Genomic DNA, 26630 nt, shown 5'->3' with positions numbered 1-26630 from the left:
TTTATTAAAGTGGGGTGAATTAAAAAATAGAAAGTGAGATTTAAATGAGCATTTAATCTCAGCCCTAGATCTCAATCTATTTCAGCCATTGGATTTAGGGATCACCCAAAAGTCACTTAGGGTTAGATTAAAGGAGGAAAAGGAGGAAAAGGTCATTCATTCTTTCATGAGCAAATTGAGAGAAGGAGAGCAAGAGAGCAAGGGATATTTCTGGACAGGGAGGAGAAGGAGACAGCAGCTTGGCACACATTCCAAGGCAACAGTTTAGCAAATCCGTACAGTTGAGTTAGCATACAGTGAAAGGCATATTTTGGCATGATTTTCTAGAAATCCGTACAGCTGTTTGCACAAAAATCGAGGAGCAATTTGCACAGAAATCGAGGAGCAATTTGCTGGCACATTTTCCAAGGAAATCTGTACAGTGTATTGCTATTCTTTTTTGCACGCAAATCGAGGTCCGTACAGTGTATTTATTGCAGGTTGTACAGCAGCAGTTAAGGCTGAAAGTGGACACGAAAATCGAGGAGGTCGTATAGCATTTATTGCTGTCTTGTTTTGCTGTTTGCTAGTGTTTTCCAGTTGGCTGTGAGGCACGGAAAACGAGATAAGTTGTAAAGTTTACTTGCTGAATATTTCTCACTGTAAAAAGCATTTTTTTAGAAATAAGAAAGAGCTCTCGAACTGGTTTTCCCCAAGAGTTGTAGGGGGTTTTTCCAGGGTCACCTTGACCAAAAATCACTGTGTTCAAATGTGTCAAATGGTTGTTTGTACCTGCTGCTTTTTTAGTTCTGCATTTTTCAGCATTCTGTAAAATTTCCAGAATTTGTGTTTTCAGCAAAAAAATTATTTTTCAGTTGTTGAATGTATGGATATGGGAAAGGGCATTTAACTATATGGGAGAAATAAAATGAAACTGAAAACCGGGGTGGGAAATGAGAAATTTTTACAACCAAAATTTTTATTTTCTTCTTCTCCTTAGACACCACCCAAATCACACTTCCTTTGGCCTCCTTAGACGCACTTCGCACTTCCCAACTTCCTTAGAGATATCGAACATTCTTAGGTTGAAGTCATCCAAGTGAATTCGACTTGCTTGTATTTATCAGTTCTATGTGAGGTCGAATTAGTGTCCTTAGGCCGACTTGATCTCTTCTAAGTCGACTTGATGTGGAGGATACATAAATTACATTTGACTCAATACTTAACCTTTTTACATGATTCAAAAGTCCAAGATGGTTCTCTTTAAAAGTACAATGACTCTATTGACTCAGAATAAATCCCAGAAGTCTTCAATGGGGACTTTGACTTAAAACATAGTGACGCAAGCATGAAACCTATGCTTTAATAAGTCACAATAATAATAATAATAATAATTCTTTTCTTTATTCTTTTGACAAGAACATTACAAGATGACTGAAATACATTTAATGAAGACCGAACCTAGTTACACTTTTGATCCAAGATCTTTTATTTATGGATACATCAAAATTACATGAAACAGAGCTTATTAACCATGGAACTTAAAAGCACATAAAACAATGCGAAAGTAACACAATAAGCAAGAAACCATGACACAAAGATTTGATTATAGAGTTCGTCCAATTTGGACTACGTCTCTGGGCCCTGCTCAATAGTGGGGAGGCCTTCTTCCATTAAGTGGCATAAAAAGAGATAAAAGTACAAGCAACATTCAATTACAATCCTTATACCTCCTTGCTGGAAGATGGACGAAGAATGGAGAGCCCAACTTCAGAAACAAACAATACCACTGAACGCCTAGCGAAAAATCATGTAAAAACGCCTATCCAAACACCCAATTCGGATAATCGGGCTTTCTTCACCCTCTGGGAACCTCCCTGCTGCTCAAGGCGAGGTTTTGGCCCCTATTTCCAGGTCGAATTAATATTGTGTACAATGTTCTGAACTATTGGCCAGTCTACTCCTTTTTCCTATGCGAACCGTCCCATATATATAACTTGATCAGCTGACTCTTCAATTTCGAGCAGTTCAAGAGATGACAAATTTTAGCAGGCGGGCATTTCCAACAGAGATTCTCGAGCCGTGAATAGTACGCAGGAAACAAAACCTGTTCAAACATAAAAAATCGCTTTATCATTGTTTCACATGAATAGGCGTATTCCCTAAATCCCAGTAGCTTTATCGGCACCGATAACCCATCGGCGCAGAGATCACAAATTGCAATCAGCGTTTCAATCGGCAAACAGACCCAAGGCTTTACAACAAGCGCCCTACGATAACAGCGGACCCGACGAGCTATTAACCACAATACATAATATATCGGGTCCGGAAGCCTCATCGCAAATCGCAATCGGTGAGAACTGAGGTTGGTACTTTATGTGACTACTTTCCTTTGCGAACTGCGATTGCGATATCGCAAATCGCAACTCGGTAGTGCTGAGGCCGATTTTCTTAAACTGCGACCTCTTCCTTTTGCGATCTACGATATGCGAGACTAATGGCAGCCTGCTACTTGGCGCTTCCCCATTCGCTGAGAGTTTTCCCACGTCACTTCCTCTTGCCACCTGTCCAAGTCAAACTTGATATTTGACTTGCTCTAACTTCTTCATATAAACTCAGATTTGAGTGTCATTCGCACCGTTGGAATGAGGATGACAAGCACTTTGATCCGATGCTATGCTTATAGAGTTTCTGCCAGTTTGAGTTTTGAGCCTTCATACCATGCCATTGGTACTTTTTAGAGATCCACCTGGATCAATTTTCCAACAGACCGTAGGATTTGACTAGGGCATTTGAACGAGATCTTGATTGGTTCATTGACTGTTATCTTGACCGAATTTCAACGCTCTGTTCTGAGCCACCACAAGCTGAAATTTGGCCCACTATTGTAAACTAAGCTTTTGACCAGCATTGACTTTTGTCTCTCCTTTGAATGGATTTGACTTGCATTTATTGAGGTCAGAAAGTTTGGAATCTTGTTGGAATATTCTAATGTACTATTGATGAACAAATGTTTTCTCTCATAAGGAAAGATTGGTTGAGTTTTCCCCTTGTGGGTTTTTCCATGGTTGTGAGCCTAATTTTTGGTCTCTTGTCTCTTGTACTATTTTTTGCTATGATCTCTATTGCTCTATTGAAGAAAGTGATTGGTTGAATTTTTTCCAGAAAAGTGGAAATGGAAAAACATTTCATATTAAAATGTGAGGCCTTCAAAGACAACAAGGAAAGTTATGCAGATATGCTAGCAGCTAGCTCTTGAGATAATCTATTTAGCGAGGGGTTTGTCAAGAAATTGGGAGAATTTATTTTGAAGCTTCACAGAAAAAGGGCCAAATACATCAAGCAGATGAAGAAGCAATCTGTCCCATAGGCTATCTTTAGCCTCGTGGATGTTAAAATATTTTTTTTCTTTTTTTCTTCTTGTATAGTTTCTTAATGATTGGAATGCTAAAAGATGATTAACTGTATCATTAGAAGTAGTTATCAATTTTGAAAAAATATACTAGTCTTGATTGCACTAGGAAATCAACAAAGATGAACATGCAAAAAAGCTAGTAATAGTCAGGGATGATGCTTTCCCAGAAAAGGGAACAATAAAGCTAGATAAAGCCAATTTTTGAGACGAAAGAAAAAAACCACTTATACCCATTATGGAAAACCTTTAAAGCAACAATTTTGGTCAAAGCTGGTGAACATAAGTTGATCTTTGGGCAAACAAATCAAATGATCTTATGATGCCTGAAGAAGAGTTAAAGAATCAGGCTGCACCCAAAATTGAAGACTTGCTCCAAATAATTATATAAAGGGGCTCCATTCAAATCACAAACCCTTCAAGTTATTAAAAAAGCATACCAAGAAATGAGAGCACCTAGAAATTGTCAAACTGTGCCACTATTGAGAAGTTTGGACCAGAAATAATAGAACCTTAAATAGTCAAAGATGGGTTTAATAATGAAACCTTGAATAGTGTATAAATTATGGATGCTTCAAGTGTTTAAGAATATTGTTGAAAATAAAAATAAAATGAAGCACGCATTATGTAATTTGGGAATGAGATGGGTTGCCTAGATCATTGTTTTACGAAACGGCCGTACCGAAACGGAAACGGCCGTTTCGTTCCGGGTTATTAAAAAAAATTTCAAAACGGCCTTTGACCCGGCTCGGTTGACCGGGTCAGCTATGACCCGGCCGAGTCAGCCAATGACTCGGCCGGGTCATAGCTGACCCAGTCAACCCGGCCGGGTCCCGTCAAAAAACGGCCGAGTCAATAGCAGACCGGCTGGGCAGCGATTTAAGTTAAAAAAAAATACTTTTTTGCTGATTTGGAGCTGAGTTAGTTAGGGTTTGTGGACATGAAAAGGTTATTGTGATTTGTTAAATGCATTTGGGGTCCATTTCCCCCTCCCAAACTCTATTTAAGACAGCCAAATGCTCTCATTTCACTCACAGCAGTCTTATGCATTTGAGTGAGAGTCTTCTTTGAGAGTTAGTGAGCAGTTCTTGAGCTTGTTTTGGAGCAGCAGTGAGGAGTCTTGGAGGAGCATTGTAGCTGGAGTGAGGAGCTTCTTGGGCAGCCATTTGGAGCAGCATTGAGGAGCTGATTTTTGGAGCAAGTTTGAGGAGGCAGTTTGTGCCTGGAGGTATTTTTTTCCACCTCTATAAATCTGTTTTTACTTATTAAATTTTAGGTGCATATAAAGATAGCTTAGAGAGTGTTTTTAGTCAAATAAATCAACATTGAATCAATTTTTTTTTTTTTTTTTCATTTTCAGATTGTTTTCCTAGTCAAAAAATGGCACCTAGAGCAAAAGATGCTGCTTGGGCATATGTTGAAATGGTTGATGATGAGATGTGTTGCAAGTTTTGCCATAGGAAAATTAAGCCAGGTCCTGGGGGGATTCATAGGCTGAAACAACACTTGGCAGGGATTAAAGGCAATATTACTGCATGTAAATCCCCCGAAATTGGGGAGATTAGAAAGACTTTGTTGGAAAGCTTTGAAAAATTTCAAGAAGAAAAGACTAGGCAAAAAGAGATACAGGCTGAAATTGGGAGGAAGAGGGAGATACAAAGAATGATGGCTGCCAACCCCCACTATGAGTTTGAGGGTTCTTCCTCTATCCCTCAAACTGATGCATCAAACCCTTTCCGTTATGTTCCTCCCTCTTTTGCTTCTGTTCAAGATAAGGGAAAGGGTAGAATGAAGGGTGATGGGACTATCAAAAGTTTTTTCACTCACTCAGGCTCCTCTCCATCAGATGCACATGGTCTTGAAGTTAGTAAAGGTCTTTCTCAGCCCACTTTAGATGACCATTGGAAGAAAGAATTGAGGGAGACTGCTTGTGACTACATAGCTAGATGGTGGTATGATGCTGATATCCCCTTTAATGCTGCTCGTTCACCATATTATGAGCCTATGTTTGAGGCCATACATGCTGCTGGAAAAGGCTTCAAAGGCCTTACTATGCAAGAGCTAAGGGGGTTTCGTTTGCAGAAAGAAATTACATCAATTAATGAGTATTTGCAAGATTTCAAGGAATCATGGGCAAGAACAGGGTGTACCATCATGTCAGATGGATGGACTGATCAAAGAAACCGTACCATAAACTTTCTTGTCTTCTGCCCACAGGGAACCATGTTTTTAAAATCAGTTGATGCATCTGATAAGGTAAAAGATGGCCACTTGTTGTTTCAGCTATTGGATGAGGTTATTCAGGATGTGGGGGTGGCTAATGTTGTTCAAATCATCACAGACAATGCCTCTAACTATGTTCTTGCTGGTAGACTGTTAGAGGAAAAACACAAGACCATCTTTTGGACCCCATGCGCTGCACATTGCATAGACCTCATGCTTGAGGATACTGGGAAATTAGATTGGGTCAGAAACACTGTAGATAATGCCAAAAGCATAACAAAATTTATCTACAATCATACACTGGTTTTGAGTATCATGAGGAAACACACTGGAGGCAAGGATATTATTAGGCCTGCCATCACTAGATTTGCTACACATTTTTTGACATTGCAATCTATGCTTTCCCAACATAGAAACTTGCAAAAGATGTTTTCCAGTGATGATTGGAATAATAGCAGTTGGTCTAACAAACCAGAAGGCAGAGAATTGAGAAGGAAAGTCCATGATGAAACTTTTTGGAGAAAGGCAACAGAGATTGTGAAGGTTGCTGAGCCACTAGTTAAGGTGTTGCGGTTGGTGGATGGGGAAAGGTTGGCTATGGGCTTCATTTATGAGGCTATGGATCAAGCAAAGGAGCAAATAAAGGCAGCATACAAGGATAGAGTGGCAAAGTATGGGCCCATTTGGGCAATCATTGATGAAAGATGGAACAATCAACTCCATCGCCCTATACATGCAGCTGGGTATTTTTTGAACCCACGGTATCATTATAAAGCTAAGGAGTCAGGAGCTTTGAGGGGGGAGGTCAGAGATGGACTGGTTGATTGCATTGAGCGCATGGTCCCATCGGAGTCTGATCAGCTACTGATACATCAGCAGGTCACATCCTTCAGCAATGCAACAGGTACCTTTGGGAAGAACCTAGCAAAGATTGCAAGAGAAGCAGATGAGCCAGGTAAACAAAAATTTCAATTTTCAATTTCTCAATTTCAAGTTAGATATAATTTGTAATTTTGTTGAGCTTCAGCCTTCATCTAACTCATAATTCATTACACTCCTATGTTTTTTGCAGCACAATGGTGGGAGGCCTTTGGTGGCCAGTGCCCTGAATTGCAAAGGTTTGCAATTCGTATTTTGAGTCAAACTTGCAGTGCATCTGGGTGTGAGCGCAATTGGTCTGTCTTTGAGAGGATTCGCACAAAGAAGAGAAACCGTTTGGAGCAAAAACGGTTGAATGATCTAGTTTTTGTCCAACACAACCTTCGGCTCAGACGGAACCAATTGCTGAACAAAAGACCTGATTCAGATCCCATTGTGTTGGAAGACATTGATCCAACATCAGATTGGGTAGTGGAGAGTCGTCTACCAGAGTTTGATCCTGATGAGGATCTTGATGAAATTGATGTTGGAGATCCACTGCAGCGTGTTCAGTTGAATGCAGATCCCAATCCACCAGCCTCAGTCTCACAGCCAGCTAGTAGGACTCCAGTTGTAGGTGCTTCGCCTTCCTCTGCTCAGCCACGACAGAAGCGCAGCCGCATTTGTACTCTATCTCAGCTTGCATCTGCTGCACAGCCTAGTGGTACTGGTACTGGCACCACTTCTACAGTTGCAGTTGGAGACGATGATGATGAGGAGGAGCCATGGGGCCCCTTGTCTGGCTCTGATGATGATGATCCAGAGATTGGTCGAGATGATCTTGGCTCCTCTGGCAGTAGCCAGTAGCTACTAGCCTCCTTGGTTATTTGTATTTTGTTTTGACTCTTGAGTCTTTGATCATGTATGACAGACTACAGTTGACTATGTATTTACTATTGCCATTGGGTACACCGTACCATTTTGATATAATGGATTGGTTCATGAGCCTACTTTGATCATATGTTGTCTTCCATGTATATTATAATGTTGTGTGTTTGGAAACTTGAATGAAAATCTTTAAAATTATGTTTAAAATATTTAAAATTATGTTTTTTTATAAAAAAAATAAATATTTAATGTATTTTTTACAACGACCGAGTCATTGAAATCGAGCCGGCCGAGTCATTGCCGTTTCCGTTTCCGTTTCCGAGTCGATCCTCGGCCGAGTCCGAATCCGAGTCCGTTTTGTAAAACATTGGCCTAGATATGTTGATACAACCAAGTTCAAAAACAACTAGGAAACACCCCAAGAAATTTCAAATCAAAAACACATCTGAAACAAAATAAGGTGTGCCCTTGTAGTTAAGTTCCCCATTACCTTGACTGCAAAATTGTTGCCATAAGCTATCAAACACATAAGTAAATAGGGATGCTTAATATGCTCAAAAAAAATTATGTTTGTGATCTTTCAGTGGCATCAATCATTGAAGAATATAAAATTTTTGCTCCTTTTATCATTGTTGTTTTTCTAATAGGCAGCTTTTGAATATAAATAGAGTCTTTGAAAATAGAAATACAAAATTAGAACAATATGACCACCACATGCCCACAACAAATCCAATCGTAGTTATCATATATGCAGAGGGAAAAAAATCAAGTTGAAGCACACACAATGCTTAAATAATTAGTTAATTATACATAAGGAAATAACTAAACACATTACAATTCACAATGGGATACTAGGAGCTAAATTACTATTTAAAAGTACAGAATGGCTTTGTAAATGCTTTCACTCGTTTATTTTAATTTTTTGGAATAGGATCTTCTCTTTCCAGTTCCTATCAAGACAATAACCCCCTTATATAGTAAACTACCTACAAAATTCCATTTAACAAAGAAAAACTCAATAAGTTGACTTTTCTATGAAAGATTTAATTGCACAAAAAAAAAAGCGGTAGAAATAAAATCATACACAATCTGCAGCAGCCTGCAAAGTAACATGGTCGCCCCATTCGCCACGCCTAGTTGTTCACAAAAGCAAATATTTGAAACAGATTAAAACATAAAGACAAAGAACACACTGATGCAAAACCATCATTATAATTGAAGATTGATTCCCAAACATACTGATTTTAAATTCAAAACAAGAAGGTACAAGAAATTACTCGCTAATTTTTTTCAGATACTCATCATATGCCATAGGTACATATCCTTCATACAATTCTGGTTCGGATTTTAGCTACAAAATACCAAAATGCACTTTATCAGACAAGCACAAAATTGATATAAATAGTTGAGATTAGAGGGACACAGAGTCAAAATACATCTCAGGTTTACAAAGATCTATACCATTTGTTAAAAAAATCTTGAAAATAGAAAAAATCTAAGAAAAATTGCAACCTCTCTTCTATTCATTTCCTTGCTAGATTGAAAACTGGAATTTAACTTTCTCAAGATTCTACCTGTTTTATGAATGCAACTGTTTTCCATAAGAGCATTCTGAAAGAAAATAACGTACCTGGTCAACAACCTGTTGCCTGACAAACTCATGATGCTCAGGAGTTCGATAAAACTGATCAGAGAGTGCTCGAAACTAAGGTAACCAATTGAATTGGTATCATATGTTGATCATCACAGCATATGTACATGTCAGAACATCCCCAACCACATAAACTGTAAAGTTTAGAGACTGAAAATTCAAATAAAGTTATGCTTATTTGACAAATATTTATCTAATGTTTGATCAAAGACCAAAATAATTTGTTCTGATTCTTGAAGAAGCAACAATGTTTGATCAAAGACAGAAATAATAACATTGTAGCCAGAGGTGTTCACAATATTGATATCTGCAGATTTATGAGAGCTCCACACAAGCAACAAACTTTTTTGACCCATTTTAGCTCTCAGAATCAATTTTCGCACATCGCATATGGTCAATTGAACATTTTTTTTAGTATGGGTTTCCTCGACACCCATAATATGGTGAATGATTTACCAGAAATACAAGAGAAAAGATTTGTGCAGCATGTTTGGCAGGAAAGCAACATCGGCTCCAGTTTGAAGACAGTCACGTAAGAGTTGTTGCATGGTTTTTGTCAAAGTTCCAAGGAAGCAGAAGTACCAATTTTTTCAACAGGATCGGATCATCTATCAGCAGTTTATGTGTCATTATAGACCCATTTTGCAAGTTAAATAATGTCAATAATGCTGGTAAGACTGTGACTGTATGTAACAGCCTAGGTAAGCCTTTTATTTTCGTCTCACTAATTCATTTGTCTTTTTTAACACAAATGGTTGGCAGAGTTTTCCCCTTCAACCTCACCCCAAAGCTAGGATGGAATTATTCGTCAAAGTCTTAAGTGAGTCCTAGCATTCTAGTCGAGTCTTATGTAAAAGTGATTTGGGAATACTTTAAGCTAGTTGGCTAAATTATTTTATTACAAATTACTTGGTCTACTAAATCATATTGTGTTGTAGATTGGGTATGTAATTCGAGGGTCTAAGCCAAACGGGTATTCCCTCTTTGAGGGTTGAATTGTAAAAATCTTATGTAAAAAATATTTTGATGCATAGTCCCTCACACTTAGACACCATGGTTAAAATATTAAAGGGTGGAAAAAACATTAAATCCCCTCAAGTGTCAATTAATTAATTTTTCTGGCAAAAATACTTAAATCCTAAGCCAGAAAATTAATTAATTAGTGTCAAATTAAAACGTTTTAGGAAAATTAAATTCTCCAAGTGGAAAAATTTGTGTGTCTTAAAAGAATTAATTTTTGGAGGTCCTTCACCAAGGGAATATTGAATATTTGAAGAAAAATTGAACTTTTGGACCTTGGTGGTTAAGTCAAAGTCAATTTTTGAGGAAATTAGCTCAAAATAATTATTTTTGCACTAATAAAAATGGAATTAAATGATAAATTCGAGAATTCCTGGAAAATCTATTTTGAAACCCTTGTATATTTATAGATTTTGTGAATAAGATTTGTATTTTAGATTTGTAAATTATTTTTTGCTAATTGGGGTTTTGGGGTTTTTGAGATTTTGTATATATTTGGGGTTTTGGGTATTTTATCTCCAATTTTTGCAGGGGAAATCAAGAGAAGAAGCTAAAATAGAGCTAAATCTAGGCCCTTGACGGTAAGATCTAGTCTCTAGATTTTTTTGCAGACCAGCTATTGAAAATTTTGCAGCAAATTGAAGATATGAAAAGAAAAATAAATTGAAGTTGGGGTTTTGAGTTTCAACCCTCCCAAGCCTCCTCTCCAAGGCCAGTGTCCTCCTTTATCCCTCCTATGTCAGCCCTAGAACCCCCTGCATCATCTTGGTGAGGTTCCTTGAGGCCTGTGTCAGCCTCTTAAGGCTAGCGTTAGCCCTTTTTAGCCTTTTGGAGGTTGGTCATAGCTCTTCTAGGCCTTGGCCTCCCTTTTTTCGACCTCCCTTCCTAGGTCGTGGCCCTTGTGGGGCCCACAGCAGCGCTTTAGGGCCTCCTAACCCTAGCCACAACCTGAGAGGGCTTTCTCCTCCCTATGTCAAGCCTTCTAGGGAATTTCTTGCCTCCTTTGCCGTTCTATTCCATAGTCGTTGACCTTTTCAGCATTTTCTTGGCCTCCTTCCTCCTTCCGCCATCTTCCTTGGCCTTTGGCCTTTGCCTAGCCGTAGTTTGCCCTAAATCCATCTCTAAATTTTCTGCACTGAATACTTGGTGGTTTTGCAGATTTTTGGCCTCAAAAATTTTGATTTTCAAGTGGCAAGCTCATCCTAAAGTTTCAGCAACTTTGGACCAAGGGATCTTCAAATCCTTGGGCCTAGTGTTTGCTCTCTAAACCCTAGTTTTCTCAAAGTTTTGCTACTACTGTAGTTTCATCATTATAACAGCGATACATAAGCCCTAAAATCACATTAAGTTGGTCAAAATACTCTTAAATTGCAAAATTTGAATTTTCCTAAAATTTGGCCACTTGGGCATTCATCATCTAACCTAAATCTGAATTTTTGTGGTAGCATCAGATGTGCTCTAGCCATGAAAATTGGTGGAGAGGCTAAAGCACATGAGATCTCCAAAACCCAGAAATGGTTTGAACAGATTGTACCCGGTTTGAGAGATATTAAAATAATTAATATTTTTAATGGAGTTCCTAAGTCTAAACTTAGGAAAAATAAAATATTAATGGGTATTAATATAAAACTAGATTAGAAGGTTCCAAAAGTCATGGATCAAGCCAAATCTAATCTTAGCCATTAATTAGAGATTTAATCTCAGTCGTTGAAGGACTAACAGGAAAAGTATAAGAGAAGGCTTGAGGGTCACTTGGAGAACACACCAGAGTGATCAATCATTCTATTCTCTAGAGCAGGGTTTGCTAAAAGAGATAGAATCAGTGATCAGCAGCAAGGGGCAGTGAATACATAGCAAAAAGGCAAATTTGGTACCGGAGAAACAACGCAGAGCCCGGAGAGGTTGATGCAGAGGCAGCTGGAGGCTACGCAGAGGCAGCCAAGAGTTACGCAGAGCCAGGAGAGACCAGCGTGTGAGACGCAGAGGGTCTAGGGGCTGACGCAGAAGCTCCAGAAGCTGACGCAGGGCCAAGAGGCAGCGCCGGAAGGATTTCGTGGGATAGACCGGGAGCTGGTGAGCCAGATAGGGTGACGCAGTCAAGGTCAAAGTGACGCAAAGCAGTGGAAGTTGCAATTGTTGCAGTGGGAATGTTTATCCGGTGATTAATCAGCCGGAATATCTGTCTCCGAGGAGAGGTACTACTGCCGAGGGCATTCTCTGTTGGGTGAGCCATTTCTGGCACCCTGGTTGTATTCTGAAAACTGCATAATAATAAAACCCTCTGAATAGTTGCACCGGTTTTCCCGCATTGGGTTTTTCTAGGGACATTGGTCCAAAAATAACGGTGTCACTTGTGTGCTTGTTTTCTTTCAGTTGATGATCTGTAGATGTTGATACTGTACTTGTGTTTATTTTCAATATTTACATGGTAAATAACTTGTTAAGTAATGAAACAAGTAGGAAAAAATAAACCAGATAGTACAGGAATAATTTCTAACGAGTTAAACTTAGAAATTCCAACACTTTAGGGCCTCCTAACCCTAGTCGCAGCCCTGAGAGGGCTTCCTCCTCCCTGCGTCAAGCCTTCTAGGGAATGCCTTGCCTCCTTTTCCTTTCTATTCCATATTCGTTGACATTCTATTACATGAGCTCTACCCCATCATCATGGCCATCACCCTGGTTCCTACAGGTTCTATGAACCTCCTTCATCATATAGGAACCCATGATTGTCCCAACCCCCAATGGGCAATGAACTGCCCCACCTTAAAAAGGGGTATTCAATGCTATATCTTGTGCATCATGCTCTTAGCCCTTTGAGCCTCGAGCAATTAATCAAAGAAAATAAAAAAATAAAAAAGGCAAAAGACATATAAAGAAGGGTGGAAAAATCAAGGTCGGGGCATCTCATGTACCACGATTGCTCCCTCCTATACATCATAAACCCAAGTGTGGGCTTCTCTCTTATTAGCTACCCGTGTACCCCAACATGTGACCAAGGGCTGCCACTTCTCATTCCCTACTTCATTCACCCATTTGTCACATGCCACCACCTTTTGAGGGATGTCGCTTGACTATATTTTGAGTTCAAGAGACATTGGCACAACCCGAAGCCCATTATGGAAGGGCAGGCCATTATGAAGTCCCCACTTGCGCTCCACGATTAGTAAGCTCATTTATTCGATTTCTTTAATGACTTGTTGTGCTGGAAAACTAGGGTATGCATTGGATCTTATGTAGGATTGCAGATGGATTCCATTTTGGGTTTGGTCTCCCTATACGAGGTCCTAATCCTCCAGAGGGCTATATTGACACATGTATGGTGTGTGTTGAGAGATATGGGCCTCCACAGCAGCAGATCCATGGATCCCCACAGCCATTCAGAGATTGCTCATAGTTCACTTATTGGACGAGGAAGATGCACGTGATCCATGATGCCCAGCGGGCCCCAAATTTGCACATACACTTGGCAGATGATCTAGGACTTGCATGATGATGTGACATCACCTACAGCATCATCCTAGCCCTTGCAGGCGATCTACAGGCATCTTCGATTTGTTTGGAAACCCATGAGGACACTTCTATTCCCCCACATGTTATTACAAAGGGCCAACCCTTGTCCATTGCTTTTGAGGGTCCTATTCTTCATTATGGCACCCATGGACCTCATTAGGCCTCTTAGATGGCCCTACGACATGTATAGATTATTATTTGACCTCTTGAGAGGCTTACTTTTCATTTATGAGCTATTTTGGTGGGCATGTCACCAAAAGTTGTATTATTAGAACATTATTTTATTTTTGGGGCTTATGTAGGCCAAGGAGGCTAATTCGAACTCCTAAGTTGTGTATAAATACAAGTGAGATGAAGCTCATTTGCTCATCATCACTTTGGTTTGGACCATTTCTCTCTCTTGAGATTTTCACACTTTTTCTAGAGGATGAATTGGAGCTTTATGGATGAATTTTGATGTGTGGATACTGGTCTATCTTCTCTTGGAGCTTCTCTCTTGTCAATTGTGAATGGTTGGATATACTCTGTTACATGTAAGTACATGCTTTGTAATGTTATTCTTGTTTACTTTTGTCATATGCGTTGGACTGGGATTTTTCGTTGTTCTAGAGTTGATCGTTGCATGCATTTACTGCTTAAAATTGTGGAATTTGTCTCTATTATAGCATCTCTCAATGTATGGGCCATGTAATATGAGCGAAATCTCCTAGGGGTAATTCTATCAAATAATTTGACCTTGATAAGCCATTTCCATTGCACATCCAAGCATAAAAGTTGCAAGGTTGCTTCTTCTTGACCTAGAGGGCTAGCGAAGTGACCTCGACGCCTCCTTGACTGGGAACCAAGAAATCCTACTCATATTCATCATAGACTCCATTCTCCCAAAGATTAAGGCACTGATCTACTACAGGTAGTCACTAAAAATCATATTCTTTCACCTCCTTCCAGGTCTAGCCATGTTGGGGTACCTATGGCATCAATTAGCTAGCACTACAAAAAGTTCGAACTCCTAGGGTCTCCTATGTTGGCCTTTCCTCAAACTCTCCTCCAATTTTGAAGCCATTCCGACAGTGGAGTTGGGGCGAAAGCCAAGCCCTAGCTCCAAGATCAAATCTTGGCCTACCATCCCCAAGGCTAGTACCCCATAGGGTCAAAACAACATCTTCAAGTGAAAATTCTTTCTTTGATCCTTTCCTCACCTTGTCTAGCATAAAAATATCATTGGTTGCTACATTCTTTCCTCATACCCTAGACTGGGTCCACTTGGCCCCGTGTGGTCCCGCTCCTTTGAAATATCATTCTTCAAGAGCCATCTGAAATACCTATTCTAACAAGGATTTTAGGGATTTTAGGGATTGGGGAATTCCTTCACAAGTCTTATCCCAAAAACCTAACCCTCAAATCCTCTCTTCCCTTCCCTAGAATACATAGTACCTTGCTTAGAAAGCAAGCAAGCTCCATACTTCAAACTCCTCTGGGAAAGGGTTTATTTGGGTCACTCATATCCATTGACTTATCCTTCATTGGTGACTCTATACATACCGGGTCTACTCCCATCGGTGAAAGTCTATAAATAGAAGGGAGCCTTAGCCGATGCGATAGTGGGCTAAGTCTCCATTTGTTTCCCTTGGTCTAGTATTTTCCCTTTAGAGATCCCCCTTAGGTCCCCTGCTAGTTTGAGAGGTAACATTTTGGCGTCGTTGTCGGGGACACAAAACGTATATTTTGTTCCCCATACAACATATTGACATATCATTATTGGCAACTCCATTGGAAGAACGAAGCCCTAGTTCTTAATTGAACTTTAAAATCGATGCTTGTAGAGTGAAGCAAGCATTTTTCTAGGCATCTTTAATTTCATCTTGGCGACTCCTACATATGTTTCATGTATACCTCAAATAGGTTGTCGTTATTCGTAAATTTCCCGCTTTGGACATTACTAGCATCCCTCGACATCCTAATCATTTGGCAAGAAGGATGGTATGAGGGGTGTCTATGTTTGATGGTGATCCACTCTCTGCAATTGACCACGTAGAGAGATTTAATGCACATGCTTCAAGAGAGAAGGTTGTCCACCAAGATGTCCTTATGTTATTATTCATGGGATCTCTCAGTGGTCATAACTCATGGCTGCATGATCATGAACCTAGGAGCATCTCATCTATTGAAGAGTTCGTTGATGGTTTTCTTAGACATTTTCAAGTACACCCTGCATTAAGCATCCAAGAGGAATCCTTCATCGAGCATCATCAAGACATTAAGAATCTAGGTAATGAGCAAGAAGACGGGTCCTCCTTGGGTCCACATGATGAAAATGATGATTTTGAGGACACGTGTTGGGAAGGATGAATTTATGGAAAGTGAAATTGAGACCAACCCTACCTTTCTCAAGGATATTACTCCCGGTGAATCCTCTTTTGAAAGCCTTGAGAGAGATGATCCCATTAGCCCCTTGAACGATGACATTAAAGATTATTTCCACATTGAAAAGGAGAAATGGGAAATTCTTGGTCCTCAATTTGATTCTGCTCCCATTTACGACACCGACAAGGAGGATGAGGATGAGATCGGTCTTCCCTTCCCCTCGGGCACTATTTACGATGACATACCCATTGATACCCCTGGGAAGGAGAATCTTCATTTTCCTTTGCATAAAGAGGGGCAGTTGGAAGTGATCAATTTTCCTTTTAAGAGAGACCAAATATTTGATACTAAGGAAATTGATAAGGCTCCCACTTCTCCTGAGTATGATTCTATGTTCAAATCACTTGAGCCTTTAGATTATGATTTTGGGAAAGCACAACCCATTGAATACAATATTTCTTTCTCCCTTTTTCGTATTGGTCATCATCTTGAGTCTTTATCAAGTGATTTCCTCACCCCTGGTTATATGATCTCAAGTAACTGTGAGCCCTTCCCCCCTCCCAAGCATAATGTCAAAGAGAAACCCTTCATTGATTATACTTTCCCTCCTTGGACACACCCTCAGGGTTTTGATCACTCCATGGGCTCCTCTCTCCAGTGTAGTCATCATGTGCAACCTACTTGTGTTTCTCCATCTCGTCAGCCTCCCTTTCCCGCTAATCATAACCCAATGAAGGCCATAAGCCATGACATAAATAATAAGGACAATGGTGAAAGTGATATGCCAGAGGTTGCCATTCATCAAAGGTTTATGAGCTTTGTTGTTGACATCTCTGTATTTTGGTTGCAAGAGAAGATCTCATGGACTAGATTACGTCATTTTCTTACCTCTTCTCACATAATCATCCATGTGTCGACATCATATTTTCCCACCTCCTGCCCATAGTATCCTCCATGGGTTTGGGTTTGCATTCGCTTTGGGATTTGTTGCATGAGTAATCATATAGGCACGCATATTTATATTGACTTGATGATATGACAGTTGCACTGGCTTTATGATTACACTTAATAATAGCTTTGTCGTATGCATGTTAGAGTAGGATGCATCGCATGCTCATTTTTGCATTAGAACTAACGTCATATGATATTTCTCATGGTAGATAGGTGCATATCAACATATTTTATTTTCTATTGATTTTATGGCCTAACATATACCATGTGTGATCATGAGACGCCACGAAAGCATCCTGCCCCGTGTTTTTCCATCTATTATATGTGCAGGTGGCAGGCCTATGATAACTAAGAGATTGTTGGAGTTCTCGTGACCTCTTGTTCGAGTAGTTTCGCCCACTTCTTCGAGAGATCACGTCCCAGTTGGAGCCAAATGTTACCCACCATTTTGTGGGTAATATCCCTAGGAGAAAAAAAAATCTCCAAAATGGTCCTCAACCGGCAACCAATAGCCCATTGCAGCCACCAGCTAGCTCATTGTGTCATTTCTCTGCCACCTGAGCTAGCCATATGGTCCCTCGCCCATCTGCCATGATCGCATGTTTGAAGGTGGGCCTCCTGAAGCTAAAGGTATTCCTTTTCATTTGGAAATTGAGTATTGTAGTTTGCTTGTCATGGGCACTTGTGGGCATCGATTATTGGGGGGACTTGGTGGAAATAATGGGCTAGGTTTGTGCTCTTGTCCCCTAGACCCTGTGGGATCTCCTTTACTAACCATTCGGCTCTAGGGATGGTATCTCATGGGAAACCCCAATTTTGGTTGTGTGATCCCGCTCCCTTATCCACTTATATTACCCTCTTTCCATTCATTATTACCCCATTCATCATTTCTCCCACCTAGGTCCACATTCCTCCACTGGTTCCACATAGGGTCAGCATGCCCCTTCCCCTTGCCCATAATTTGGGTCATGGCCTAGAATGAAGCCCAGAGGTTGATGAAGCTAAAAAGAAAGATAAAAGCATATATGGTGACATTCAACAGGAAAATGTACCAAAAAATGCAAAAGATGGTCGGGACAAGCACATTTAGCACATGGGAAAAATCTAATACATGAGCTCTACCCCATCATCATGGCCACCACCCTAGTTCTTACAGGTTCTATGAACCTCCTTCATCATATAGGAACCCATGACTGTCCCAACCCCCCGTGGGCAATGAACCACCACACCTTAAAAGAGGGTATTTACTACTATAGCGTATAAATCATGCTCTTACCCTTTGAGCCCCGAGTAGCTAAGTGTGGGCTTCCCTCTTATTAGCTATCCTTGTACCCCAACATGTGACCCAAGGTTGTCCCTTCTCATCCCCTACTTCATTCACCCATCTGTCACATGCCACCACCTTTTGAAGGATGTACCTTAACTATATTATCCCCTATAGAAGTAGAAACCACCTATTACGATTATTGGTTAACCCCATTTGGAGTTCAAGAGACATTGGCACATCCCGAAGCCCATTATGGAAGGGCAAGCCAGTATGAAGTCCCCACTTGTGGTCCATAATTGGTAAGATCATTTATTCGATTTCTCTAATAATTTGTTGTACTAGAAGGTTAGGGGACGCATTGGATCTTATGCAAGATTGCAGATGGTTTCCATTTTGGGTTTGGTCTCCCTACACAAGGTCCTAATCCTCTAGAGGGCTATATTGGCACATGTAGGGTGTACTTTGGGAGCTGTGGGCCTCCAAAGCAGCAGACAACACTCCATGGATACCAACAATCATTCAGAGATTGCTTGTGGTTCACTTATTGGACGAGGAATTTGCACCTAATCTATCATGCCCAGTTGGCCCCAGATTTGCACCATACACTTGACAAATGATATAGGACATGCACAATCATGTGGCATCACCTACACCATCATCTTATCCCTTGCAAGTGATCTCCAGGCATCTTCGATTTGTTTGGATACCCATGAGCGCACTTGCGTACCCCAACATGTCATTGGGAGCACCACATGTTATTACAAGGGGCCAACCCCTTCTCCGCTACTTTTGAGGGTCCTATTCTTCATTATGGCACCCATGAACCTCATTAGGCCTCTTAGAGGGCCCTACGACATGCATAGATTATTATTTGACTTCTTGAGAGGCTTACTTTTCATTTATGAGCTAGTTTGGTGGGCTTGCTACCCAAAGTTGTATTATTAGAACATTATTTTATTTTTGGGGCTTGTTGACCACTACATGTCAAAGACCCATAGCAGTACACCCCCTTTTTTCGCAAAGGGGATAGCGCCTGATCGATGTGTCCGTGTCGTCCAGCGATCATTATTAGCCAGAATTCCATGATGTTATGTAAACCCATTTTGCATGTGTATAATGTAAATAAGCTAAGCAGACCCGTGTCATGTATGTAACAACCTAGGTAAACCTACCTTTCTAGTGACAATCTCCATTCTAAGAGGTTTTTCATCTCACCGATTCATTTTCGGATAATCGGAAGAGTTTTTCCCTCCAGTCTTACCCCAAAGTTGGAATGGATTTTGTTGCTAGGATCTTAGACAAGTCCTAGTGTTCTAGATTGAGTCTATGTAAAAGTGATTTGGGAATAATCACAGTGAAGAAGTTCAGATCACACTCTGAAATTCAGACATACAGTTACAGTCAACAGTTCGGATATCATTTCAGTAAGAAGGTCGGACAAGGGTACACAAAACCTCGGTGTAATTGCAGAGATCACAATGCGGATTGGAGCAGAGAAATTAGGCAAAGTTTCAGTGATACCACAGTGACATCCCCACACTGTCTCGGTGCTATATCACAACAAGAAGCTCGGTGTAATCTTTCTCTCACAAAAAAGAAGTATTCGGTGCCACCACAAGAAGAAGGTCACAAGTGTGTGACAAGATCTCAATGTTATTGCAAAGGAGGTCTCCGTACTATCAACAATGACTATGGTTCTATGGTATGACTTCAAAATTCGGTGCTACTGAAGAAGGAGAGGTTCGGCATCCTTGATAAACTCAGTGACCACAGTTCGGTGTCATCACATATGGTGCGAAATCTGAAGTAGAAGGAACCAAGAGAGAGTAAACGAGAAGGTGGAAGAGGACTTGTGTCTTGGTCTTGGAGTGGCTAATAGGTCAAAGGTCTTGGTCTTGGTATTCATCAATTGGAATCTCTATACGAACAATTTGTGCAGGTTTTCCTCTCAAAGAGTGAGAGGTTTTGGCCTTGGCTCATAATAGCCTACATTCTGTGTCTCTTGTCTATTTATGCTCATGTATTGGTAGTTGTTTGATGAAGAAGATCACTAATAACTTAAGTAAAAAAGATCCTAATCTAAATTTGTAAAAAGCACTCACAATAAGTTACTAATACAAGAGAAATCACCTAGCTATTGATGCCCTAGATTTCTCAACATCTTTTTCGCTGCCTCAGAGATGCAAGTTGTTCTTGGCCTTGAGAGGGACGAAGTGTTGGCCTTATATAGGTTTCCTTGGAGGCCGAATGGTGTGAATTAGTTGGAGCCGACCTAAATCTTTTAAGGGGCAAACTTGAACAACTTAGGGGGGCGACTTGACTTGGAGGAGGACAACTTGACAATGAGTAGGCAAACTTCATCCTTTTGGAGTCTAAAATTTATTTCTTGAAAATTCAAATTTTCTCTTTTTATTTTGGAATGAAGAACATGCTTGTAAATACATTGAGGACTCAATTATACATTATGAAGACCGATCATAGTAACAAAATCAGCAAGTAGTTAATGCTAATGGTGTACCATGGATTAGAGATGCTAACCAGAATTATGGTACCGAGTTGATGCTGTAGCTTTTACCATGGGTCAATGTTGTTGACCAGGATTATGATAATCAGATGATGTCGATGATGATAATGAATTGTTGTACCTTTTCTTAGAGAAATTTGTCAACAAGAAAACATTTGGATAGTCATTATGAACACCTCCCTAGCTAAGAGGGAGTGTTGAATTTTGTAGCTATGGTCAGTCTTCATAATTAATACTTTAGCCCATGAAATATATGTAACGATTAACATAAGGCATGTTCTTCATGTCGGTTTCGAAAAGAAAAATTTTGAATTTTGAAGTTTTGGCTCCAAAGTTGTCATGTTGGCCCTCTCTCAAGTCAAGTCAGGCCCGTAAAAGAGACACCCATTCGGCCAGCCATTTCTCTATATAAACTCTACTCACCCTCCTCCACAAGGCAGTATTCAGATCACACAACAAAAGATATGTTTTGGGCATCTAAGCAAAAGAGAAGAAGCACAAGAAGGACGAAGACATCTCTAGAATTCTCTCTCTCTATCTCGCACGTGTGAAACCCTCCTCCTACAGCTTCGCACGTGTGAAGAGTTCCGAAATTATGGGCGGCAGGTCAGACTTTCTGGGCAGTTTCTGGGAGGCCGAATTTCGGCATAAGCAGAACAGGCAGGACTGAGTGTGCTGATTGTAGACTTGACAAGAGGGAAGTTTGACCAGGTTTGACCATTGTATTGTTGGTCAGTTTGACCATCATATTTGACTAGAAGAATTAGGTGTATCTCTTGTTGAACTGAAGAATTTCTCTAAGGAAAAGGTTGGGTTTTTCCCCCAAGTGGGTTTTCCCAAGGTAAATCTTGTGTTATCTTTGTGCATTGTGAACTCTACTGTCCTTGTGCATTTATGGTTGAATTTATGAAGTGGAAGTGCTAAAAGCATATCTACATCATTAGAAGAAACTATCAGTTTTCAGAAATTAGTGCTTGTATCTATTGTACTTGAAAAATCAAACAGTTTTGTTGCGACCAGTGTTCAAGGGTCATTTTCTAAATTCTAAATCCAGTGCCCTTTAATTTGCCTTATGGGCTCTTCCAAGGGTATTAAGACTGTCAGGGATTAGGATCCCAAGGTATTTATTGCTTATGATCATGCAATGCTCAAATGTCATTCATTTTGTGCAATCAGCAGTGCCTATGTATTTTACTAGTGTCAGGTTTCAAAACCATAGTTGAGCACTGAATTGAAATTCCAAGTTAATCACAAAATATTTCGCTTTCAATATAATTTCAAAAATAATATTAACTTTTATATTTTGTTTCATCCACCATTAAAATGCAAACACAGTAGATCAAAATAATGCCACCTTCCTCAATAAAGAATCTACAAAATGAAAAAAAAGCAAAGATATATAGGAAAGTTCTGAAAAGAATCAATCATATAAGATATTTTGAAAATCGAAACTAACCTGGCAGTTTCCATCTCCAGGAATTTTAAGTTCACGCAAATCATAGAGTGTTAACCTGGCAAATTGAAACCAAAGTTCATCAGATGGCACCAAAAATATTTCAAGTAAAGAAAACACTGTAACATCGAAAAACATTGGAAATATGTATCATTGTATTGATATAATTTTCAAAACACAGTCATTATTCCAAGGATATCTTCCCATTGATGCAGAAAGCTTTGTATAAAAAAGGATAAAATAGAACTAAAAAATCATACACAGCTATTATTAAAGAGCGTCAACTGTGGTCATTAACAACAACTGCATTGATCACTACTACAGACCATCCATTAGGTATTTACACCACATTGTTATCAGAACCGTACCAGTGAACAAACTGGCTGACCCAAAAACCAGAACCAGACCAGAAACAAACAAAACCAGAACTCAATACCGTTCAACCAAAAAATACATAAATATTCAAATTTTGAAAAACATATATGTATTCATGTGCACCCATGTGAATCCAAACCATAATATACAAATATACAAAGTTTTACATGTATCTAGCAAGTAATGGTGCATATAACCAAAATAGTACTAAGTGCAATCCATATTTGAACCAGAATACATCAACCAAAAATCTCTAAATGGCCTCTAGAGTACAAAAATAAGCATAGTATTAATTAATAACTCCAGTGTAGACTCTTGTTAAAATTGGCAACTAGGACCAAACTCCATGTGGGTCACCTCATTTATGGCAGCTGATATTTTTCCTAGATTCCTCTTGTCGAGAGGTGTAGGATTGATGTAAAGATCAACCAATTCCGACAAGTAGTTATGGAGATATGAATTTATTTGTATTTACTTGACAAATTGTCAAGGTCGGCCAGCAGTTAAATGTGTAGCACACATGCCTAGTGAATCATATAAATCAGTGTTGTTAAAATCGCGATTTTATCGGAAAATCGCGATTTTTTCCTCTGCCCGATCAAATCGCGATTTTTATTCGTAAAAATCGCCACTTTTTTTTATACCGATTTTTATCGAAAAAATCGCGATTTTTTCAAAAAATCGCGATTTTTTCGAAAAAATCGCGATTTTTAAGAAAAAAATCGTGGGGGCTTGGGACAACATAGTTTTATAACTTTTTTTGGGTTTTTTCATGCAATTTTTTTGAAAGAAACAAATAATTTTTGAGTGGGGCAACTTAATGATCAAGTCTATGCCCTAGTATGGATATGCTATTCATGGTAATGTTAAATTCTTAAAGTAAAAGTGACATTCTCCTTAATCTTCATTTTCATCCTTTTACTTAAATTTTTAACATTACCATGAAATGACTCAGGATGTTTGAGAGTGGTTCCAGCCTCATTGGATTTCATATGGAGAAAGTAGAATTTTAGATTTCATTTAAAATCCAGCAGACTTATCAGTTTTTCAGGATTTTAGGATTGGGAGATTGTAATGTTTCGAGGTGACACCATCCGCCCAGCCTACCCCTGCCACCAGTAGAGGACGTGGTCTACCTCCTATAGCTCCTACTTCTAGTTCTTCAGCTTCTAGAGCACGTCAGACTCCACTGCCATTTCCACCAGCACAGGCACCAGCTTCTACATCTAGAGGGAAATAGAAAGCTGTGCCATTTTCTCGCAAGAGGGGCAGAGGAAATCAATAGGATTAGACTTTCATTTTATTGTATATGACATTATGACATGATGAGATACATTATCATATTTTTTGTTGATATTTTGAGGCTGAGTTGGACTTGGGACTCAGGACTTACTATTCAGGACATGATTCAATGTTATGTGTGATTTTAGCGCTAGAAATGATATTAAACATCTTATATATTAGTTTTTTTATCATATTTATGTGTCAATGTATTTATTTTATGTTGTAGATGGTTTAGATATTAAAAAAATTGAAAAAAAATGAATATTTTTGTGCCAAACGATTTTTTCCCGCTTTTTTCCGATTTTTTCCCGATTTTAACGATTTTTTCCGCTTTTTTCCCGACGCCGATTAAATCCCGATCGCGATGTGTGCAACACTGATATAAATACAAGAGAGGTTGACTCATTCTCATCATATCTCACTCATTCTTCTCTCTTTCTCCTTAGCTTTGGGTTATACAAGGAGCAGCTCACACGTGGGAAGGAGGACGCATTAGGGCAAGGAGGACGCAAAAGCAGCTGAAGGTATCTTTGACCTGCATTGACTCATCAAGGGTTCGGTTTTGGTGTGGCTGCCTCTCCTAGGCAGGCCGCAGATTTTGGCACAAAAATCGAGGCAATCCGTCCACAGGTTTGACCAACGTTGACTGCCCTAGTTTTGGGCAGCAGGTTGACTTCAATCAACAACAATTTGACTGTGTTTTTGGGGTTGTTCAAAGGTTGTTTCTTCAGGCTATTCAAGGGCTACTTGACCGGAAATTGACCATGCATATTGGAGGTCAATTTCAACTCGTTTGACCAAGTTTGACTTTGCTGATCTAGGGTTTGTTGCTGCTGATATAAAATTACAGAATTCTGATTTTGTACTATTTCTCTTTGCTGAACTATTGAAGATAAAAGAAGATTTGATCAAAGGGTTTCCCCGCATTGGGGTTTGTCCCTGGCTAGCTGCCACATCTTGTGTCTCTTGTCTTGGCTTGTTTTATGTTGATCGTTTAATGTTCTATCTGCACTTTACTTGATGTATATGTGATTGCTAATCTGTGGCTAATAAGAAGAAAAGAAGTACACTGCTTTAAGCATAGAACATACCATAATTTAACATGGAATCAGAGCTGAGGTAAAGACAAAGCCCAAGCAAGAGCAAGAGCAATCACCGGAGAGAAGGTTGGCAAGGCTACCCTAAAAACTTCATGGGGTCCTTAACACTCTTCCCCACCAAAGACAAGCTCCGTGAGAAGTCTGACTATCACAGATGGAAGATGTCTCTCGATCTAACTTTAGAATATCAGGAAGTGTTGGACCATGTCAAAGGAAATATTGTTGCGCCTCCATCAAATGCATCCATTGCCGCCAAAAGCAAGTGGTCCAAGGGAGAAGTCAAAGCAAGGAAGATCATCCGGGACTCTATCGACAAGTGCCTGGTGGCCTATGTTTCCGAACTGACAACCTCCAAAAAAATCTACGATAGATTGGTGAGATTATTTAAAGTTAATGATGCAAATCAAGTTTTGTTCCTTAGAAATAAGCTGAAGGAAATTAAGAAGGGCAAAGATGAGAGTATGCAAGCATATTTCTTAAGGATCACCGAGATCAAGAATGATCTCCTATCTATTGGGGAAGTAGTTCCTAACAGGGAAATGACTATCACAACTCTTGGAGGACTGCCACCTGAATGGTATATATTTAGGACTACTCTTCTCAACAATAATGCCATCCCAAGATTTGAGAAATTAATGGCTAGATGTATTCAAGAAGAGACAAGGATGGAAGAGCAAGAAATGCCTGCACTTAAAGGCCATCCCTCTGCCTTTTCTTCTCATGCTAAAAGAAGAAACAATTCTGGGGCTAAATCCAAAGGAAAGGCTGGACCGAAGGGTGGTAGAAAAGGACGATGTTACAATTGCAATAAAATGGGCCACTATGCGAGGGAGTGCCCTAATAAAAGGGACTCACACCATGACAATGACCAAAATCACTCTCAAGGAAATCAAAAGAATGGCAGGTCCAATGGCACAGGTAAAAGAAATGTCGGAAATCAAGGAAGAGGACAACCCTTCAAGAAGGAAAGAAACTCCAGGTATGAATCCAACGTTGTCAACAATAAGCAAGATGAATATTGTCTACCAACAGCCCTCTCTACTACTGCTCCCCCGGACACGCTAGGAAATTGGCTTATTGAGATTAGTGCCTCAAGGCACTTCACTGGTTTCAAAGAAGCTCTCTCTAATCTGATAGAGAAGGAGACCAACCTGGAAATTGTTCTTGGGACAACGCAAAATATCCCGTGAAAGGCGTAGGGAATGTCACTCTTCAATTGAATCAAGGTAATACAATTCATTTGCAAGGAGTCCTATATGTACCTGATCTCAAAAAGAACTTAGTGTCAGTTTCGGCAATGGAAGACAAAGGATACAAGGTAACCTTCATCGATGGCAAGGTACGTGTATGGAAAAAGAATTTTAAAGAAGCTTTCACTCTTGGGTTTCGAGTCGATTCATTATATCATATCGCAGGAAGTCCGCTGGGTGTCATGTCTTGTGACACATCACTTCAATCCGAACTATGGCATCGGAGGTTTTCTCACCTTCATTATAAAGCTCTACCCAATGCGAGACAAATGGTTACAGGGATGCCCGAGTTCCGAGTAGAGCAAGAAGGTGTATGTCCGGGATGTGCCAAAGGGAAGCTCAAAAGGGGACAATTCCCCTCAACCCAAAGCAAGACCTTCGATATATTGCAGCTGGTTCACTCATACATATTTGGTATGATACCTGTGAACTCCTTGGGAGGATATTTATGTTACCTCACTTTTACAGATGACTATTCTCGCAAGACTTGGATATACTTCTTGAAAAAGAAGGATGAAGTG

General features: G+C 39.8%; 2 protein-coding genes across 4 annotated transcripts in view; one reads left to right on the top strand and one right to left on the bottom strand.

The window, feature by feature from the left end:
* LOC149154221 (OVARIAN TUMOR DOMAIN-containing deubiquitinating enzyme 12-like) overlaps positions 1-26630 on the bottom strand; it is a 260615-nt gene that overhangs the window by 111290 nt on the left and 122695 nt on the right. For all 3 annotated transcript variants that reach the window (XM_089438168.1, XM_089438170.1, XM_089438167.1), the window contains 4 exons: positions 22104-22158; positions 8991-9065; positions 8638-8711; positions 8445-8493 (listed from right to left, as the gene is read on the bottom strand). In XM_089438168.1, the coding sequence (XP_089294294.1) occupies positions 8445-8493; positions 8638-8711; positions 8991-9065; positions 22104-22158 (253 nt within the window). The remainder of the gene's footprint in view (positions 1-8444; positions 8494-8637; positions 8712-8990; positions 9066-22103; positions 22159-26630) is intronic.
* On the top strand, positions 5600-8028 carry LOC149154222 (uncharacterized). The gene is made up of 3 exons (XM_089439387.1): positions 5600-6569; positions 6687-6928; positions 8008-8028. Exons 1-3 carry the CDS (start codon positions 5615-5617, stop codon positions 8026-8028), a joined length of 1218 nt encoding a protein of 405 aa, XP_089295513.1. The 5' UTR covers positions 5600-5614.

Source organism: Pinus tabuliformis, chromosome 9 (assembly GCF_031772625.1).
Source record: "Pinus tabuliformis cultivar Carrire ecotype Pingquan chromosome 9, CPIR1, whole genome shotgun sequence".
In the NCBI taxonomy this organism is placed as follows: Eukaryota; Viridiplantae; Streptophyta; class Pinopsida; order Pinales; family Pinaceae; genus Pinus; species Pinus tabuliformis.
This window is presented reverse-complemented; position numbering and strand designations above follow the sequence as displayed.

Coding starts and splice junctions, on each gene's coding strand:
- LOC149154222 (XM_089439387.1), top strand. CDS start 5,615: ATGTTTTTAAAATCAGTTGATGCATCTGATAAGGTAAAAGATGGCCAC. Junction 6,570..6,686: donor AAGAGAAGCAGATGAGCCAG/GTAAACAAAAAT, acceptor TGTTTTTTGCAG/CACAATGGTGGGAGGCCTTT. Junction 6,929..8,007: donor GACCTGATTCAGATCCCATT/GTGTTGGAAGAC, acceptor TTTTTCTAATAG/GCAGCTTTTGAATATAAATA.